The 21726-nt window shown below is 48.3% G+C and overlaps 1 protein-coding gene across 3 annotated transcripts in view; it reads left to right on the forward strand.

Annotated features, from left to right (window-relative positions):
* Positions 1–21726, forward strand: part of lmbr1 (limb development membrane protein 1) — a 33770-nt gene that overhangs the window by 9155 nt on the left and 2889 nt on the right. Inside the window, exons 6-16 of one of the 3 annotated variants that reach the window (XM_056584014.1) lie at positions 5335–5509; positions 6330–6398; positions 6738–6802; positions 7109–7181; positions 10624–10713; positions 11926–12002; positions 12497–12574; positions 16067–16143; positions 16555–16645; positions 17091–17157; positions 21143–21304. In XM_056584014.1, coding sequence (XP_056439989.1) covers positions 5335–5509; positions 6330–6398; positions 6738–6802; positions 7109–7181; positions 10624–10713; positions 11926–12002; positions 12497–12574; positions 16067–16143; positions 16555–16645; positions 17091–17157; positions 21143–21304 — 1024 coding nt within the window. The other 2 variants (XM_056584016.1, XM_056584015.1) reach the window with 2 other exon arrangements.

Genomic DNA, 21726 nt, shown 5'->3' on the forward strand with positions numbered 1-21726 from the left:
CCATCCCAACCCCGCCCTCACCCCCCTCTCCTTCCATCATTGCCGGCATTATTCAGAATGACGTGATCATCTTTAGAAGATGGCTCTATTCCAGGCCCCGTTCTGCTGGGCTTTTAATTTGAAAGCGTGCGTTTTCCGCGCACGGATGTGTGTGTGTGACGCACACCGACCACAGGAGACAAAGACGCTGTGGTGTGACTTCTCATCAGACGACAAGCCTCTCGTCCTCCTCTCCTGCGCTCCCCTCCTGACGAAGGCCAGGTGACAGGGGAGCAGTCTTATGTTTTATCAGCCAACACCTCGTCATGCTGCCTCTGATGAGGCCGCGGGAGCAGCAAATAAAGATGCTTATTAATAGAGCTCTTATTATGAGGGCTCATGTTATAAAGAGTGCTATTACGAAGACTCTTATGCAGACTCCTGTTATGAAGCTTCTTATTGTTAGAACTGGTATTACTAGTAATGTCCTTATTAGGACTCATATTATTAGGACTCTTATTATTAAAACTCTTTATTACTAGAATACTTGTTAATATGAATCTTATTATTATAACTGTTATTACTAGTAATGTAATTATTAGGACTCATATTATTAGGACTTGTATTCTTAAAACTCTTTATTACTAGAATACTTGTTAATATGAATCTTATTATTATAACTGTTATTACTAGTAATGTCACTATAAGGATTCATATTATTAGGACTCTTATAATATGACTCTTATTATGGAGACTCTTATTATGAAAACTCTTATTAATAGAAGATTTGTTATTATGAATCTTATTATTAGAGCAGTTACTACCAGTAGTGTTATTATTAGGTCTGATATTATTAGAACTCTTATTCCTAGGTAACTTATTATGATTATTATTATTAGAAATTGTATTATTACGACTCCTGTCACAAAGCTCTTTATTGTTGGAACTGGTATTATATGGACTCTTATTAGAGCTCTTATAACCATTGTTCAGGCTTTTTCTATGAAGACATCTTGTGGAGACTTGTTAAAATGCCTCAGTATAAGACTCTTATTAGAATGGTGTGTGAGGTTTTACCAGCTCCTTCTTATTGTAGTACTAGAGCTCCTCAGAAGTCTGTAGGTGTTGTATTAGTGGTTTCAGGACGCTCCCTGCTCTGCGTCTGCTGTCACCACCATGGCTTCCTCTTGAACCCTGAGCTAATAAGACCCCCGCATCTGGCACCTCACACACACACACACACACACACACACACACACACACACACACACACACACACACACACACACACACACACACACACACACACACACACACACACACACAATAAAACACACACACACACACACACACTTAAACACACACACAAACTAAATCACACACACACACACACACACACACACACACACACACACACACACACACACACACACACACACACACACACAGAGAGAGCAGTGGAAGTAGGATGAGCCTCTGAGCAGTCCGGGCTGTGACCTGCTGACCTCTTGGGGATGGATGGAGAGAGTGGCTACGGCTACTGTTCTCTCTGTACCTTGTTCTACCTCTCTTAACTCTACATTTTATGTACTATTTTGTCATTTATTAGACGCTTTTATCCAAAGGGACACACAGTAAATTCAGATACTTGTCATTAAGTAGCAGGTTGGGGTTACAGACTAGCAGACTGCTAGACTAGACATTGGGCATCACCATTGACTTCCTTATCCTGCTGTTTGTATGCTTCCGTTGTAGTGTTAGCCGCAGATAGCTTGCCTACTAGCTGCAGATAGCTAGCATACCAGCTACAGATAGCTAGAGTACTTGCAGCAGGTAGCTAGGGTATTAGCTATAGAGCTCTAGTGTACTAGCGGCAGAAAGATAGTGTACTAGCTGCAAATCGCTAGGGTACTATCTGCAAATTGCGAGTGTACTTGCTGCAGATAGCTAGATTGGCTGCAGATGGCTAGCATACTAACTTCAGATAGCTAGCGTACAAGCTGCAGACAGCTAGGATAGCTGCAGATTGTTAGCGTAGCTGCAGATAGCCCTACGCACCAGGTCTCAGATCAGCAGAGTGGTGAATATTTCAGCGCGGCTATATTTAACGGTAGTTCCACATTTAGACGGGCATAAATAGACTGTTTCAGCACTCCTGACAGCCTGAGGTCTCTCTCTTTTTTCACATCTGGGAAACAGATCTTTTCAAGACCAATTATGTGGTTTCTTCTTGATTTCTCTATTTTCATATTTTCATATTTCTATATAAATAGAGTGAAGCCTGAAAGCAGGTAGGAGGTTAGGGTGGTGAAGACCTGCCTGGTTGATGGAGGTGCTAGGTGGAGTGGTGGCCACAGGGGATGGGAGTCAGGGGGATGTGGGGGATGATGGTAGTGATGCTGCAGTTTCAGAGAGTGGGGCTGATGGGGACCAGGGTGGTGGTGATATAACGGTGGGTCAGGAGGATGTGTGTGTGGTGCAGATGAGGGTGGTAGTGAAGGTACTGATGATGGTGGGGACGGGAGTGAGGGCGTTTCTATGAATATCTCGACCGGGCTGACAGCGACTTATTGTTTCTCTTTCTTCTGACAAATGTACTTATTGTCGGGCACTTTGGATAAGAGCGTCTGCTTAATGCCCTCAAAGTAAATGGATGGAGATAATAGAATGATGGTGGAGACGATTGATGTGAGGGGGGAGAGGATAGTAGTGGGGGTGATAGTAGTGAGGGTGGAGATAATAGTGAAGGTGGGGGTGTTAGTAGTGAAGGTGGAGATAATAGTAGTGAGGCTGGAGATAATAGTAGTGAGGGTGGGGGATGATAGTAGTGAGGTTGACATGCTGGGGGTGTTGGTATAGAGGCTGGAGAGGTTAGCGAGGGTGGAGTTGGCGGAGATGGCGGGGTGATAGTGGTGAGGGTGGAGTTGCTGGGGGTGATAGTATGGAGGGTGGAGATGATAGTAGCGAGGGTGACAGCCTATGCCTTTGCCCTAAATGATGTGAATGGTTAATGGGGTTCCTCTTATAAAAGATTGAGAGCTCTGGTCTTCGGGGAATCCACCTCCAGCCTGGCTGGGGCTCTAGCTTAAGGGGGACAGGCCCGCTGGGATGCCCCGCACTCTGCCTGAGAGAGAGAGAGAGAGAGAGAGAGAGAGAGAGAGAGAGAGAGAGAGAGAGAGAGAGAGAGAGAGAGAGAGAGAGAGAGAGAGAGAGAGAGAGAGAGAGAGAGAGAGAGAGAGAGAGAGAGAGAGAGAGAGAGAGAGAGAGAGAGAGAGAGAGAGAGAGAGAGAGAGAGAGAGAGAGAGAGAGTTGGGGTTAGTCGGTGCACTGGGTGCACTGGGGTTAGTCAGTGCACTGGGTCTAATACCAAAAGGATCCAGGTCATATATAGGACACCCTTCTCTGTTTCAATCCTTATAAGTTAGCCTAAGCCGTGTAGCTACTCTACGAGCGGCGTCAGACAGCCTTCTATTCATCCAGATTATTGCAATTCTTGTACTTTTTTCTGATGGACGTCTCTTTCCTGTTAAGACCGCTTCTTGAAGCAGTTCATCAAGTGTGCACCAGGTGGCGCTGCAGACCCTGGCCACTGGGCCCCTGAGCGCTCACTGCAGGATGTTGGTAGCAGCAGGGTGTTACTACTTTGTCATCTCCAGTCTCTCTACAGAGGGCTGTAGGTTGTGTAGGGAAGACCCCTTTTAGAGAGGAGACATGCTGCACTACAAATTAAATGGTTCTGCTTCACAGACCTACCCTTTACTGGACAGAGGGGTGGAAAGATGGATAGATAGCAAGATATAGGGATAGAAAGGAGGTTGCTTTAGAGGTACTCATCCAAAATGAAACATAATGTTGAATGGACTGGTTAAGACTGAAGGACTGGTTTAAATAACTGGTTAGAGGGCTGGTTCTGACTACAGGAATGATTTAGAGGACTGCTTAAGAGGACTGGTTCAGATGAGGGAGACTTGTTATGAGTACTAGTTTAAAGAACTGGTTTTTAGAGGACTGGTTCAGAGGACTGGATTGGACTAGAAGTCTTGTTTAGACGAGAAACCTGGTTCAGAGGACGAGTTCAGATGACTGGTTTAGGCTAAAGGACTGGTTAGGAGGCCTGGTTCAGAGGACTGGTTTTAAGGACTGGTTTAATGGACTCCTTGTTATTACAGGTATGCAACCAGCCCTGACGAGGTCATTTGGCTAACTAATGCCATTTCCACCCAATAAAAAATATTTCATTCAAAAAGAGAAGGGCTTCAAAGGGACTCCATTTATGTATCTGTTGGCACAAACTAAACAGCAGCCACATAGCCACTTAGCCATGACGCTAGCTGCTAACAAATTGCTCATGTGAACCTAATTTAAACAGCGCAACGCTAGCACAGAGCCGTGCTAGCTTGCGTCGGGTCACCTCCCAGACATGTGTACGAGAACGCTATCCATCTCAGCCCCGACAGCTGTGTGTGTGTGTGTGTGTGTGTGTGTGTGTGTGTGTGTGTGTGTGTGTGTGTGTGTGTGTGTGTGTGTGTGTGTGTGTGTGTGTGTGTGTGTGTGTGTGTGTGTGTGTGTGTGTGTGTGTGTGAAAGAGACTGCGGTTGTGTGTGTGTGTGTGTGTGTGTAGACAGGTAGAAGAGCACTTTATTAACCACTCAGTGTTTGGTGACCCGGAACATCCAAATTACCCCCACCCCAGTGGTGGGTGGTGGTGAGGGGGGTGGTGTTAAGAGAGCTGCTAACCAGGGCCAGGTGGAGCTCTGCTCTCCATCCCAGACAGTAGCTGGCCGGGCCGCCCCCACACCACCCCACCACCACCACCACCACCACCACCACCACCACCACCTCCCCTCCACAGACTCCCCACCCCCAATTACACCTCCTTTTTTCGCCCACTACCTTTTCTCCTCCTTTTCCCCCCTCTACCTTTACACCACCTCTTCCCCATTACCACCACCACCACCGCCTCCACTCCACCCGACCACCGTCTCCCCTCCACCCCTTTTTCCATCAATTACCTCATTCCAGTCATCTTTGTTTGACTTATTTAACGACGTATGTCAACAAACACGAACCATTCTGTTTACAAGTTAACGAGTCCAAATTGAACAAAGTGGACTTCCTCCGATGACAACCCGTCTATACCGACATACGACCAGTCACGTCACATGTTTTTTTATAACATGCCATGTAAAGCCTACCACACGCTAACACACATCTATCTGTGTGTGTGTGTGTGTGTGTGTGTGTGTGTGTGTGTGTGTGTGTGTGTGTGTGTGTGTGTGTGTGTGTGTGTGTGTGTGTGTGTGTGTGTGTGTGTGTGTGTGTGTGTGTGTGTGTGTGTGTGTGTGCGCCCTGCAGGGCCTCAGAGCGCGTGTGCTGGAGACCTTTGTGATGCTGTTCCTGCTGGCGCTGCTGATCCTGGGGATCGTGTGGGTGGCGTCGGCTCTCATCGACCACGACACCGCCAGCATGGAGTCCCTCTACGGTCAGTCTGCTGGACGCCATGTGGCGAACAGGAAAGAGTCTCACTACGGTCAGTGTGCTGGGCGCCATGTCGTTAACAGCATGGGGGCTTTCTGCGGTCAGGCCGTGGACGCCATGTTGTTAACAGCATACAGTCTCTCTACGGTCACCCTGCTGGACACTAGACTCTAGCTGTTGTTAACAGCTAGTCTCTATGGTACGGCTGGTGCAATCATTCACCAGCCGGTGAATGATGGTCTGCGATTTCGATTTTTGGGTCAAACGATCTCCGACCAAAAATAAATGAGTAGAAACTGTTTTGATACCAGCTTGATACCTATTTGTACATCATTCTCGAATTGAACATATTTCTAGTTCAGCATTTTGTGTATTTTTTTTAAGGGGGATATTTCAAAGTTCTCAGTTCCAAATTGTTTTTTTGGAGAGAAATGCTGAATAAATGCATCATGTTTTCAAACTCAAAATAAACGATTGAGTAATCTTGATTTCAATATTGACCAAGAGAATCTTGATTATGATTTTTTTCCATAATCTAGCAGCCCTACTCTACGGTCAGTGTGCTGGACGCCATCTTGTTCATAGCATATATTCTCTTTATGCTCAGTCTGCTGGAGGCCATGTCGTTAACGTTATAGAGTCTCTACAGTCAGTTTGCTGGATGCCATGTTGATAACATGCCGTCACCATGACCATGGGTCTCTCTGGTCAGTAGAGATGAACTGTGCGTGTGTCTTTTTTTGGTTATATTTGTTTGTATCTGTCCGGTGTTGGCCTACTCTAGTAGTTGTACATGTAAATAGGATTGAGTGCATCTTGTTTCTCCTGATATTGATGCTTGCCTCTGCATGACGTTGTGTTGTCACCCCTAGACCTGTGGGACTTCTACCTGCCCTACCTCTACTCCTGTATCTCTCTGCTGGGAGGCCTTCTGTTGCTCAGTGAGTTATGGATGCTCTACAACCGACCTTTAACCTGGATACCATAGCATGTAGCTCACAAAACAAACTATAACCTGAAATGTAAAGCATGTAGACTTTTTACAATATATAAACACTGTAGTAATTCTAAAAATAGCAATGTAACTAGCTAAACATGTAACCAAGGAATTGACTCTAGTGTGTATAGCTACAACTACAGTGTTGATGTGTCTTCTAGCGTGTGTAGATACTACTACAGTGTTGTCTTCTAGTGTGTGTAGATACAACTACAGTGTAATGAGGTTGTGTCTTCTAGTATGTGTAGATACAACTACAGTGTCATTTGGTTGTGTCTTCCAGTGTGTACACCAGTGGGTCTCTCCAGGATGTTCACAGTCATGGGCCAGTTGTTGGTCAAACCCACGGTAAGTCTCTCTCCCTGTCTGTCCGTAGTTTAAATCTTCAAACATCCCAATCAAAGTGGACGCCACTGTGACTCTTTGGTTTAAATCATCAAACGTAACATCAAACGTTAGGTTTGTTACGTGATGATTCAACTGTTACTTTCCTAACGTTTGATGCGGATGATTTAAAACTACAGACTGTGAGTTTCCCTCCACTATTAACACGGAGAACTACAAATACATCAGCAACTCATCCTCCCATCTGCCACCTCTCCGGCCCCACCTGCAGCCTAATAACCCCCCCCCCCCCGCCCCCTCTCCTCTCAGATCCTGGAGGACCTAGACGAACAGATTTACTGCATCCACTTACAGGAGGAAGCTCTTCGCAGGAGACTAAACGGTACGTCTGGAGTAGACCAGCACACACCTTACAGACGAGAGAGAGAGAGAGAGGGGGGGGGCCTGGAAGCAATTAGTATCTACATATCACACACACACCTATGCACGCACACATACACACTTGCACAGACACACACACACACACACACGCACCTACGCATGCACACAGGAACATGCCACACACATGCATATGCACTCACACACTTGCCACCGTGCCTAGCTCTGTCGATCCTGCTCTGGTTACTCTAAATGACAAGCCATATATTACCTCACTGGCGATTTTAAGACGGCTGTCACTGTCGCTAGCGGCAACAGGTAGCGAACGTGTTTGATCTCATTAAGACAGCGTGATTCATACGAGGGAAGAGCTCAGTGCACCTTAGCTTAGTGCTGGGGCTGCTATCCCTGCGGTATAGTGACTTGAGCTCAGCACGGTAGTGCTCATGAATTCACAACAGGGACTTTAGCCCAGCACGCTAGCGTGATGGAAGATCAGCCTGCCGAGGTTACAGTGTTTTTTGTTTTCGTTCCACAATCCCTCCATGTTGCTAAATTCCTCCTTTGTCGGGGAACAATGTGACAGAGCAGGAAGTATTAGGCGGGAGTCCAGCAGGTACTTTAGCGCTAAGTGAGGCACGCAGCCCAGTGTGGAGCGTAGAGACGACGGTAGGAGGCTCCTTTCAACCCAGGAGGTACGGGAGATGTGGGCCTGATAGCTGGTGTTTTCAGACGCTACGTCGGCTCCCTCCATAGACGCCCATCTGAGCGTAGGGTTCTTTAGCCCAGCGCTAGCTTTGAAAGCTGCCGCCGAATAACGTAATCCCCTCCTTATCGTATCGTTTGATGTTTGCAAGTCACCGGGAGGTGAAGCCCGGCAGCAGCAGTGCGAGCGTCTCCAGCTGGACTCCTCTGGCTTAGGGACGGAAAGATCCGATTGGTATTGAGGGTCAGACCGAGATGCTGATTGGTTCATAGGGAGATGATGATTGGTCTAAAGGGTCAGATGGAGATACTGATGGGGCTAGAGTCTAGACCCATCAGTATCTCCCTCTAGACCAATCAGTATCTCTATCTGACCCCCTAGACTCAAGAGGGTCAGATGGAGATGCTGATGGTCTAGAGGGGGATGCAGTTTGGTCATGAGGGTCAGGGAGAGATGCTGATTGGTTCAGAGGGTCAGACAGAGATGCTGATTGGTGTATTGATAAACCAACCAAAATGTATGTAAGAAATGTACACAATGATAGGCAGACAATACACTCTGTGTGTGTGTGTGTGTGTGTGTGTGTGTGTGTGTGTGTGTGTGTGTGTGTGTGTGTGTGTGTGTGTGTGTGTGTGTGTGTGTGTGTGTGTGTGTGTGTGTGTGTGTGTGTGTGTGTGTGTGTGTGTTTACCCAGCCTGCAGAGATGTGTATTGGAGTGTTTGCGTTGGCTTTCAGCCGTTGGAGGGTCGGTGTGTGTGTTGACTTTCTCGGGGGTACGGAGGTGCACGTAGCACCACCACCGTGCGCTCAACACACATATAGCACCGGCCGCATTCCCATTAGCATTCTGCAGTGCTGCTGTCGGTCCTCGCCCTCCCCTTTCTCTCTTACTCCCTCCCTCGCCCCCTCCACCCAACCCTCTCCCCCTCTCTCTCCCCCCCCTCAACCCTTCTCCCCTGTTTCATCCCTCCCTCCCTCCCTCCCTCCCTCTCCACCCCATCCTTCCTTCATCCCTCCATTTCTTTCTCTCTATCGCCCCCCCCCCCCTCCCTTCCCGCTCCCCCTCCACCCCTCCCCCTCGACCCCCCCTCCCTCTGTCCTCTCCCCTCCCCTCCCTCCCCTCCCTCCCTCCCCTCTGCAGTAAGATGACCTTGTCAGCCCCAGCTTGCTGTTTAGCAAAATTGCGGATGACGTAATTGTTTGGTTGTTGGTGAAGGTTGGAGAGGATGCGTTGAGGTGGTGGGCAAACATTAGCTCCCTGCCATAGATGGATAGTCAGCCCTGTTAGCTTTGTGCAGTGATAGCCAAATAGAATGTTAGCCATGTCAGCCCTGTAGTGGTGTAAGCCACCTAGCCGTGTTAGCTGTGGGGCCTGGTAGCCCTGTAGTGGTGTAAGCCACCTAGCCGTGTTAGCTGTGGGGCGTGATAGCCCTGTAGTGGTGCTAGCCACCTAGCCGTGTTAGCTGTGGGGCGTGATAGCCCTGTAGTGATGCTAGCCACCTAGCCGTGTTAAATGTGTGGAGTGGAAACCCAAAAGCGGTGATAGCCACCGAAAGGTTCTTAGTTTCGGTCACCAATTGCAACCTACCTGTACCAGTGGAGCAAGATGCCCCATTACCCCTACCCGCTCCTTAAGGAAATGGATCTGTATTGAACGTAAGTCTGGGGAAAGTTAGCTTTGGAAGAGGCAGAGTAGCTAGCTCGCAGCTCAGCTGATCTGAAGGGAAGCAGAGGAGCTGTCAGAAACATTTCCTGTTGTGTTGTGTTTTCTCTCAGGCACAAACTTCCCCAACACAGGTACTTGCGAGGGCACAGACAAAGCTCTCTCTCTCTCTCTCTCTCCCTCCCTCGCTCTCTCTCTCTCTCTCGCTCTCTCCCTCAGCCAGACAGGGCGTGGTATTATAATGGTGGGGAGTGTGGAAGTTTGATCAAAGTGATTGGTCCTCGTGTGCTGGGAGATGAAAGATGGTATTTTTATTGCACGCCAGTAACAGTGTAACACTGAACTAATTGGAGCAGATCTGCCAATCACCCCGGGGACGCAGATAGATATACACGGTGACCGGGCCCCCGGGGGCCCGTACGCGGGGAGGGAAACAGTCAAACAGATGAATTAGCCCCTAAATGAGACGGCCTGTGGTTTTCCTGGAGAATCCCCGCGCGGCAGACCAGTCGTGGCATGTGCTAGACAAGAGATTAGCGCTCCTTATTAAGATGACACGGCTCTGTCCTGGATTACCTGCTGCAGAATGTCAGGAGCTTCCATACACACAGCGGCAGAGGCCCGGGTCACGACCAGCACCCCACGCACGGCATGAGGGGAGGGCGGCCCGTGTCGGACCGGTGTTTCTCCCTTCTGGTGGACAGTGTCGGCCTGTCTCTCTGTATAGCGCTGTCTATCTGTCTGTCTGTCGGCCTGAGTGAGTCTACGGCTGTCTTTCTGTCTGTCGTTGTCCGTCTGTGAGTCTGTCTGTCAGAGTGAGTCTACGGCTGTCTGACTGGCGGTAGCTGTAGTTGTCTGTCTTGTCTGTCTGTAGCTGGAGTTGTCTGTCTGTCGGTAGTTGAACCTGTCTGTCAGCCGGGAGATTTAGAAGTGGTGCTTGAGTAGATCAAGTGTTAAGAAAACAACCTCTGATGGGACTGAGACTAAAACATAGTTGTCAGTCTCATGATGATGATGATGTGTGTGTGTGTGTTTGTGTGTGTGTGTGTGTGTGTGTGCGTTCCCGTGCGTGTGCAGGATGCTCCTCCCATTTGTCGTCCTGCAGCGGCTCGGAGCCCCTCCTCCACAAGGAGCTGGCCAGCATCCGGACCCACCGGAGCAAGCTGGGTGAGTGGACTCAAGGACCTTGACTGGACCACCACAACTCTGCCAACTACTTTTTAGCTATTGCTGACGGGCAGCTGCCCCTGCCCACCCCCCACCCCCCCTCCAGCCCCCAGACTTAATTCCTTAATTTGGAGCGGACCCAGTGCTGGCTGATAATGATTCTCTTTCATCCATTTTAGGATATTATAAACATGGCGGAGGGCCTTTTGGGGCGCAGACCGGGGGTGGGCAGCGGGGGTGGGCAGTGGGCTGGGCGGGGTACAAAGGCACTTAGGAGATTGGACAAGATGCCAGCGTTATATTGTGGCCGGTCTTTTAGTGATGTCATTAATTTAGCTGGGGTGGCTATGAAGTGCACTTGGCAAACTTGGTAGAAGGGAGGAGCGGGGGGGGGGGTGTAGGTGTAGGTGGGGGAGGAGGGGGGAGGGGGGGGGTATAGGTGGGGGAGGAGAAGGGAGTGTAGGTGGGGGGGGGGGGGGGGGGTCAGAATGAGGAAGTAAAGAGGGAGGTTGTCGGGCGATGGAGTGGTCTGGGGGGAGGTGGGGTAACGAACCTCGCCCCCCCAACCTCCATAACACCTGAGTGTGTTCATCATCATCATAATGAAGAAGACTTCAAGTGTGTTCAAGTTTATTTGTGATTTATGGACCACCAGGTCCGGTGTGCCAGGAAAGATTTGACGGTTGTGTTCACCGCAGTCTGTACCTGCTGCACCTGCTGAGCTGTAAACAGCCATATCAGATGTCCTCATCAGTGGTTAGAGTTTCCACTGGCGTGCTTCTGTCTTTAATTAAAGAGCAACAGGGTAATTTATGGAGCTGTTGATGAGGAGATGCTAACACTCACTAGCCCCGGGCGCTAGGCCTCACCAACACCGAGCTTTGATCAATATTATTACCTAACCAGAGTATAAAAGCTTGTTCAAGATGATGGAAGATATTTGGATTATTATCAGCACACTCTTAAATCAACCTACGACTCTAGGTCCTCTCTCTGGTCACATGGAAAGACTCGTATATATATATATATATATATATATATATATCTTAATCTCTATCTCCATCTCGCTCTGTCTCTCTCTTCCTCTGTTCTCACTCTCACGTCAATCCCTCTCAACTCTCGGTCTCTCGATCCTCTCCTCCCTTCCCTCTCACTATCCCTCTCTGTCTTCATCTCGCTCCTTGACTCTTGCTCTCCATATCTCCATCTCAGAGAGGAGGAAGAAGGCGTCTGCCTGGGAGAAGAACCTCCTCTACCCCATAGTGATGCTGGTTCTGCTAACAGGAACTGTGAGTACCTGTTCCTGTCTCGTTCTCCGCTGCTTACGTAAAAACAAACTAAATAGTGCTACATGGGTCTATGTTTAAGCTAAATGTGAAAGCTGCATGCAAAAGATGCCTGCTGAAGCTGCTTTCTACAGCTACTATGCTGAAAGCTAAAGCTGCTATGCTCCAAGCAAAAGCAAGGGCATCGTTCCCATGGTTACTATTGTAGTTGAGCGAGACGGTGTGTACTAAAGTAGTGTACTATAGTGGTGTAGCAGTGTGCACCATACACTGTGCTACAGATGTGTATGATTTAATGTAGTACTATAATGTAGTTGTAATGTAGTACTATAATTATTATATTCCTGTAAAAAAGGATGTAGTACTTTAATTAAGTACTATAATGAAGCACTATAATTGAGTACTATAATGTTGTACTAAAATAAAGGGATACAATGTAGTACCATAATGTAGTTCTGTAATTTAGTAATCTAAGTTAGTAATGCTCTCCAATCCAGACCATCTCTGTTCTGATGGTGGCGCTGAACATCCTCTACCTGCTGGTTGATGAGACTGCCATGCCCAAAGGCTCAACGGTAACCAGCAACACACACACACACACACACACACACACACACACACACACACACACACACACACACACACACACACACACACACACACACACACACTACCACACACACTACCACACACACACTACCACACCACACACGCAGAGAGAATCTAGCGGTAGGAGCGGTGTTCTCACAGAGACTTGAATCAGATTCCGGACACGCTAAGGTGCATTGTGGGAATAAAGGTCCAGATGTTAATCAGTCTGTTGCATTTCAGAAGCTCATTGAAAGTCATTTCACACCGTGCACAGATTAAACGGGCACGCCCACTTGCACACAGCAGGCCAGGTGAATGTGCGAGAGACAACACAACACATTATGCATCAGAACACAACTCGGCACACCACACAAGACAAACTATATATTATACACTCTCACCTGCACTGCGCACACCATACTACACGCTACACAGCACACTACATCAGAACCACGCAACACTACACTGCACACACCACAGCACTGCACACCTCTGCAGAATACACCACAACAACACACAACCCCACACACGGCGGGCAACGCAGGACACCTTATCTCACCGTCACACCGGGGGACGGCGCTGCACGTGTGTCTGTGTATGGGCGTGTGCGCGTGTGTGGGCATGCTGATGTGTGTGTTGTGTGTGTGTGTTGTGGTTGCATTCTTGTGTGAGCGGGGGCACCGCTGTATCATGTTTCTCAGTGTGATGCGTGTGGTGGTGCGGGGGTCGCCCAGTGTCCCCCCCCCCCCCCCCCCCCTACCCTGACTGCGGGAGGAGAATGGATGTTTTCTTCGGGCGCTGCAGAAATCCCCCAGATTCCTGCTGTCATGGCCGACATGTGCATCATCGCTGGGGCGTCATGTCCGCCGCGGCTCGGCGGTCGGGTGTGACCACGCACTGACGTCAGCATCAGGCACATAGTCAATACCGCCGACGGGTTCACCCGGGCAATGCCTCATCTCTAGTGCTGTAGGACGCACCTGATCAATGCCTGATCTTAATTGCTTTAGGATGCACCTTATCAGTGCGTTATCTATATAGCTGTGGGATTGACATGGTCAGTAACATATTCACATATACGCATACATATTCATACACACATCCAAACATCCCCAGGCCATGGTCTGAAACACGTGCGCATCCTCACACAAACCGTGCATTGCCAACACATACACGTACACTCTTTCCCTCAAACACACACTCACTTTCGCACATACACACTCACTCAGTCACTCTCTCACACACACACACACACACACACACACACACACACACACACACACACACACACACACACACACACACACACACACACACACACACACACACACACACACACACACCAATAATTGCCCTGGTGTGTTCAACTCTGTGTACTTTGTAGAAAGGGAGGAGGAGGAGGAGGAGAGAGTGGGGGCTGATATTCAGACTGTGGGAAAATCAAATGAGGTGGGAGGGGGTTACAATGGAAGTGCTCTGTCAGTGTTTGTCCCTCTGTAAGACACATCTCTCTCTTTCTTGATCTCTGTCTCTCGCTTTCTCCCTCTCTCCCCTTTTCCCTCTGTCTCTCTCGCTCTCCCCAAGTCTCTGTTTCTATATATCTCTCGGTATCCCTCTCTCCCCCTGTCCTGCTGTTTTACTCTCTCTCTTTCTCCTTCTCTCTCCCTCTCTCTCCAAGTCTCTCCCTCTCTCTCCCTCTATGTCTCTCTCCCTCTGTGTCTCTCTTCCTCTGTCTCTGTCTCTTACACACACACTCAGCATCCCATCATGGCCTCCGCATCAAACTGACGCTCACCCCCGATGTGTGTGTGTGTGTGTGTGTGTGTGGTTGTGCGTGCCTGTGTGGTGGTGCGCGCGCTTGTGTACACTACATGAATGTGTAAGTATCACCAGATGCATTGTGGGTGCTTCAGTGTTTGAGTGATTGAATGCGCCTCAGACATGAAAGCCCTGTAGTACCATATAGATCGGTCCAAATGGTTTAAGCGGCGTTGTGTGGAACATTCACGGTGTTGATAATGGTATAGCCCTTCTAAACAGTGGTGCTGCCAAACCCGGCACAACGCGTATTGATCCTTTCTAAGGCAGATGCCCGGTCTGAGCTCATGTGTGTTTAGTTGTTTTCATGTTATTGGCAGGCCGTCTGCGCCTCCTTCAACGTGTTTTTGTTTGAACACCTGTTCACATATTGTATGATCGACAGTGATTTGAAAGAAGCCTCTTTCATCTCCTCCCATTCATTACCCAGCCAAGTTGATTCTGTCTGTCTCAAGTGGGGAAATTCTTGGTGCTCGCAGGATCTCTCTGTAATTGCATGTGAATAGCAGCAAACAGCCAGCACGCCCTGCAGTGCTGCAGCCGCCCCAGCCTGGCCACTGAGGACGGCTGTTTAGCAGGGGTGGGATAAAGGATAATGTGTTTCTATCGGGATAATGTGTTTCTATCAGGATAATGTGTTTCTATCAGGATAATGTGTTTCTATCAGGATAATGTGTTTCTATCGGGATAATATTTGCACAAGGATAATGTGTTTCTGTCAGGATAATGTGTTTCTATCAGGATAATGTGTTTCTATCAGGATAATGTTGGTACAAGGATAATGTGTTTCTGTCAGGATAATGTGTTTCTATCAGGATAATGTTGGTACAAGGATAATGTGTTTCTGTCAGGATAATGTGTTTCTGTCAGGATAATGTTGGAACAAAGATAATGTGTTTTTGTCAGGATAATGTGTTTCTATCAGGATAATGTTGGAACAAAGATAATGTGTTTTTGTCAGGATAATGCGTTTATGCGTTTCTATGAGGATAATGTCGGTGCAAGGATAATGGGTTTCTGTCAGGATAAGGTTGATACAAGGATAATGTGTTACTTTCAAGATGATGTTGGTACAAGAATAATGTGTTACTGACAGGATCATGCTTCTATCAGGATAATAGTTTTACCAGGATATTGTGTTTCCATCAGGATAATGTGTTTCTGTCAGGATAATGTTGGTACAAGGATAATTTATTATTGTCAGGATTATGTGTTTCTATAAGAATAATGTTGGTACAAGGAAAATGTTTCTTTCAGGATAATGTGTTTCTATAAGGATAATAGTTTTATCAGGATATTGTGTTTCTGTCAGCATATTATTTCCACAATGATAATTTTTCTAAAATGATCATGTTTCTTTAAGGATAATGTGTTTCAACTGATATAATGTTGATATTAGTTTTATAAGGATAATGTATTTTCATGCAGATGACAGATGTTTTAATCTGTTACTACAATGATAATATGTTTCAATGTGGTTCCATGCATGTGATGTTATTTTGTGCTTCTAGAAGTATATTGTGTCTATACTAATCTATTGTGTGTGTGTGTGTGTGTGTGTGTGTGTGTGTGTGTGTGTGTGTGTGTGTGTGTGTGTGTGTGTGTGTGTGTGTGTGTGTGTGTGTGTGTGTGTGTGTGTGTGTGTGTGTGTTTTGCAGGACCGGGGGATCGGAAACACCTCCTCACTGTCCACATTTGGCGTCGCTCAGGCTGCCCTGGAGATCCTGCTCATGTTGTATCCTTTCACACGCACACGCACACACACACAAACACACATCCTTACCTGCTACTTCTGAGGGCTGGACGGCCAGCAGTGACCTTCTCTGTCAAAACATGTTCACCCGGGTCAAAGGACATAGGTCACGCACACTCACTGCTGAAGAGGAGCAGAGGGGTCAAACTTGGAGAGAGAGAGGGAGGGAAAAAGGGAGAGGGCTGAAGAGATGGATAGATGAAGAGAGAGAAATGGAGAGATGAGAGAGAGAGAGAGAAATATGTGGTAGGAGAGAAGAGTGAGATTAAGGAAGGGAGGAACAGAGAGAGACAGATAGAGAGGGATAGTCGGAGCCAGACAGACGGATGCAGCGGGTACACTGAATCTGAATGAGTGAACGAATGTGTTGCCGCTCCTTGATTGGCTGATCAGCTACTTGCTGGTGTCCTCCGTGGTGGGCTTCTACAGTTTGAGGGGCTTCCAGATTCTGACCCCCCGGCAGCACGACACTACTATGACAACGGTGAGTACCCCACTGCCATGACAACGATGAGGACCCCACTGCCATGACAACGATGAGTACCCCACTCCAGCCCTGTCCTCAGCGCTCAACTATTTGTTTGTTGATTGCGTAAACATGGGCCCTTTCTCCCACATCAGAGACCTGCGGGTGGGGGGCAGGTGGGGTCAGGGTTGGGGAGGATGTGGGGTCTGCTCACCCTTTCAGGTGGTAATGAGGGTGGGGGGGCGCGGGGGGGGGGGGGGGAGGCTGACGCCTCTGTGAAAGGACTTAGCGGCACAATGGACACAACCTGCTAATGAGCAACTTCGCAAGTACTAATGGTCCAATATGCTGCTGCCTATTTACCCTCAAGAGGCGTGTCTGTGTGAGTGTGTGTTTCCATGTAGCCGTGTGATTGATGTGCATTCCACCTGCCGTGTTGACCGGTCCCCCCTCTGGTCCTCAGATCATCGGTTGCTGCGTGTCCATTCTGGTGCTGAGTTCCGCTCTGCCGGTGATGTCCAGGACGTTGGGTGAGTCCCGTCAGTCTGGATGTTCACCTCCATTTATTTCACCGTTCCAATGAAATAAATAAACCCTTGAATGTATCCATCCAGCCAGCGTCAGAGCTGGCTCCTCAGCGTGCCCCATCGACCCTCCTCCCATAAAGCCTCCAAGCTGGGGCCCCAGCTAGCTTCCCAGCCTACCCCTAGCTAGCCTCCCAGCAGGGCTCCCAGTTAGCCCCATAGACTCTCAGCCTCCTAACTAGCTTCCAAGCTACATCCCCAGCCAGCCTCCCAGCTAGCCCCGAGCTAGCTTCCTAGGTAGCCCCCCTAGTTTCCTCCGAGCAAGCGTTTCAGCTAGCCTCCCAGCTTTGCCCCCAGCTAGCCTCCCAGATAGGCCCCAAGTTAGCCTCCCAGATAGCCTCCCAGCAGGCATCTCAGCTAGCTTAATAGCCTATCAGCCTCCCAACTAGCCTCCAGGCAAGCCCCCCAGCTAGCCTTCCTGCTAGCCCCTGGGGCGTACATTCCTAGCAGGTTCCCAGAGAGATGGTAAAGGGTACAGCGTCAGGACGACACCAACACAATGGCTCCAATAAACATGCAGACACAGCTGTTCAAATATCCAGTGCATGCCTATGTGCTCTTGCGAGTATGCCGTTTTGTATTTGTGTGTGTGTGCTCCGTGTGTGCTGTGATTGTAGTGTGTGTGTGTGTGTGTGTGTGTGTGTGTGTGTGTGTGTGTGTGTGTGTGTGTGTGTGTGTGTGTGTGTGTGTGTGTGTGTGTGTGTGTGTGTGTGTGTGTGTGTGTGTGTGTGTGTTGTGCATACAGTGAGTCACATTGAGCATTAGAAACATCAACAGGTTCTGCTCCTTGGGTGTGAATAGATGAAAAGGGGGTATGGGTTTAAAAGGCTGCCCTGGAGGAACGCACACTCTGCTGGGGCTGAAGAGAGTCCCTGGTGTGAGGGCTGCCACATGTTTTAACAAACTGTCCTGAATCCTGTGTGGGAGACGTCTCTGAGGCGTGGAGTGGCTGCGGGTTTCAAACGAGGCCCGGGCCGCTGGGGGAGTCGTGATGTTCTAATGACGCCGTGAGGGCAGCGGCGTTGAGAGGCCACTGCCGCTGTGATGGGGTTAGAGGGCTCATCAGGCTCACCGTAGGCTAACCGCAACAATAACACCCCTGATTATTACTTTATTACAGTTAGGGTGCAGAGCACACGGAAGGCTAACAGTAAGCAACCAGAAGGCTTACAGCCACCATTTAATCAACAACCCTTTTACAATAGAACAGGAACCCCGAGCTAAGGACCCGTACTGTGGCGCGGCTGTTGCTATTGATTACGCTGGGAGATGGTCCTCGCGCTAATATTAATAACACCCAGAACCTCAGGCAGAGAGAGGACATTACCAGCGACAGCAGCCAATAGGAAGAGACCATGATCTCGGTTCAGAGCGCTGTGCTCTAGCGTCCAGCCGGTCAGTAACATTAGTGGAGAGGGATGTGCGGTAATGATTCACCTCAGCCCTCCGATACAGACGTTCTCGTCTTGTCTCCGTCTGACATTTCAAATGCCAAGCAACTTTGTTTCTCCTTCGATTGAATCGTCTCCGATTACCAGAGCTCCGAAGGGGCTGAAGGCCGGGGATGCTAATGAATGCAGACGGAGCAGCGTGTCGGAGGGTATTGACCGGCTCCTCCTTCATTCCCTCCTCTGCAATTCTGTTAAAGGCCCCGGCGCTCTGTAAATACATCTCTCCAGACAACCGGTCGATGGACTAATCTAATGCAGAGCTCGGGCTGTGAAGACGTCTCTGAGGGAACACATGATGTCAGAAGCACACCGCTCCAATGGCCACCTTTACATCGACATACTGACCCTTCACATGTCTAGATATGGCTCATTCATGGTTTAGATGGGTGTTCTGCGCTAATGAGCCTCAGACCTGGGGATGGATCGTGTTGAAACACATTACCTCAGCGGTCATCCTAACTCATTGATAATGTTGAAACACATTACCTCAGCGGTCATCCTAACTCATTGATAATGTTGAAACACATTACCTCAGCGGTCATCCTAACTCATTGATAATGTTGAAACACATTACCTCAGTGTTCCTCATAATTCATTGATAATGTAGACGCATGTTTCCTGACTGGTGATCCTTACTCATTGATAATGTAGAAACAGATAGTCTGTATGGGTGTTATTGCGTATGGGTGGTTGACTCGCTGCCAGGAGGTTCTGGGTTTGAACCGCAACATCCAGTCCTGTTGTTGGCATCCTTGAAAAAGATGTCCTAACCCTACCTGATCCATAATGACATGTATCTAAAAAATATATCTTTAAGATGTAGTTATTTTACTTATGTCTGTAGAGTGATTCCATCGTCGGCAGAGGGGAAATCTTTAGAATTTAACAAAAAAAAATGTCCTTATGAAGATAGACACCCTTTTTTGTTTAACAAATCTCTCGTAAATCCGCCGTAATGTTTGCAAACAAGCGGTACGTGTTCTGGTTTGACTCCACCGTAGGTCGGATTACGCTTGACGGAAAGGTCAACCGAAAAACGGAATCGGACGAAAACTCTTGTCGGAGACCGCTAGAGGCACAGCACCAAACAATATCACTGTATCAATATTAAAGAAAAGCCATCAGTGACTGGGTCAAATCTGGGAAGAACTGCACAAGCCTTAAGCCCAGCGGAAACATGCAAGATGCAGCTTGTTGTGGGTTGATTTGGATGCGTAGTGAGCTGAGCCACTGACTCAGCGGGATGTGTGTACAGGTGACTGTGGTTCCATTGAAGACCGCAGCGTCTCGCTCGGGTGGGGCTTTCTTCTCCTTGTTTTCTACCACCCTGTTTTGCACGCTAAGACAGCCGACCGTACAATAAAGAGCTCCCACACACGAGGGACGTCACAGGGCTCAGCGTAAACATCGGCACAGGAAGTCCCAGGACGGTAAAGTCCTTTCACACAAAGGGATTTTGGCTGTTTAGCACTCGTTTTGTTTTTTTTATCCAATTCCAGTCGGCCGTATCCAGAGAATCTGCATTCAGTGTACATGAAATGGTTTTTGGCACGTAAGCCCTTCTTTCACTTTGGCCCGTCTGCGCTGTTGACAGAGACGGCCGTGGCAGAGAGACACCTCCGCAGTGAGGAAGACATTCCTAGCTGGGCGGCTGCAGCCCCTCTTTCCCGCCGCCGCCGCCACAGCAGCAGCAGCAGATCCTGCTTATGAACACAATGCTTGTCTTGTCAAGGAGTCTTTGGAAAAAACCAACTAGCTTTTGTTTGCCTGGAATTTTGTTAGGAAAATCTTGCTCTTTAAAAAAAAAAAAAAATGCATGATGTAAGTTCACCGTGTGTAAAACATTACGTGACACGCCTTTTCCCGGCAAGCCGTTAAGACAAAAGATATAACTTAAGAGTTTTGGTAATCGTTTAGTCGGATCGGGGAAAGGGAAATATATGAACGTGTGCGCTGTGATTTGTGGTGTGTCGCTGGTATCAGCAGGTCTGACCTGCTGTAATGTGTTCCAGGTATCACCAGGACTGACCTGCTGTAATGTGTTCCAGGTATCACCAGGTCTGACCTGCTGTAATGTGTTCCAGGTATCACCAGGTCTGACCTGATGTAATGTGTTCCAGGTATCACCAGGTCTGACCTGCTGTAATGTGTTCCAGGTATCACCAGGTCTGACCTGATGTAATGTGTTCCAGGTATCACCAGGTCTGACCTGCTGTAATGTGTTCCAGGTATCACCAGGTTCGACCTGCTGTAATGTGTTCCAGGTATCACCAGGTCTGACCTGCTGTAATGTGTTCCAGGTATCACCAGGTCTGACCTGCTGTAATGTGTTCCAGGTATCACCAGGTCTGACCTGCTGTAATGTGTTCCAGGTATCAGCAGGTCTGACCTGCTGTAATGTGTTCCAGGTATCAGCAGGTCTGACCTGCTGTAATGTGTTCCAGGTATCAGCAGGTCTGACCTGCTGTAATGTGTTCCAGGTATCACCAGGTTCGACCTGCTGGGGGACTTCGGGCGGTTCAACTGGCTGGGGAACCTTTACATCGTGCTCTCCTACAACCTGCTGTTCGCCGTGGTCACCACGCTGTGTCTGGTCCGCAAGTTCACCTCCGCCATAAGAGAGGAACTGCTCAAAGCCCTGGGTGGGTACCAACACTTTACAACACAGTCTCAACTTAACTACTCTAACAAGTATAAGTATATTGAACTAACTATAGGTTAGACTGGACTACATTAGATAAGATAAGACTGCACTACGTCAGACTAGCCTACATGAGATGAGGCTAGATTACTCTACGGTAGACTAGCCTACATTCGTTTAGACTAAACTACATAGGATAAGACAAGCCTAAAATATGTTAGACTGGCCTACATTTGTTTAGACTAGACTACATAGGATTAGATAAGACTAAAATATTTTAGACTAGCCTACATTCGTTTAGACTAGACTACATTAGATGGGACTAGATTACACTACGATAGACTGGACTACATAAGATTAGGCTAGCCTACATTGTGCTCTGCCTCAGCCAAGATACAGCGGTTATAATAAAGAGTTAAAAAT

The sequence above is a fragment of the Gadus chalcogrammus genome, chromosome 23 (assembly GCF_026213295.1).
Source record: "Gadus chalcogrammus isolate NIFS_2021 chromosome 23, NIFS_Gcha_1.0, whole genome shotgun sequence".
NCBI lineage: Eukaryota > Metazoa > Chordata > Actinopteri > Gadiformes > Gadidae > Gadus > Gadus chalcogrammus.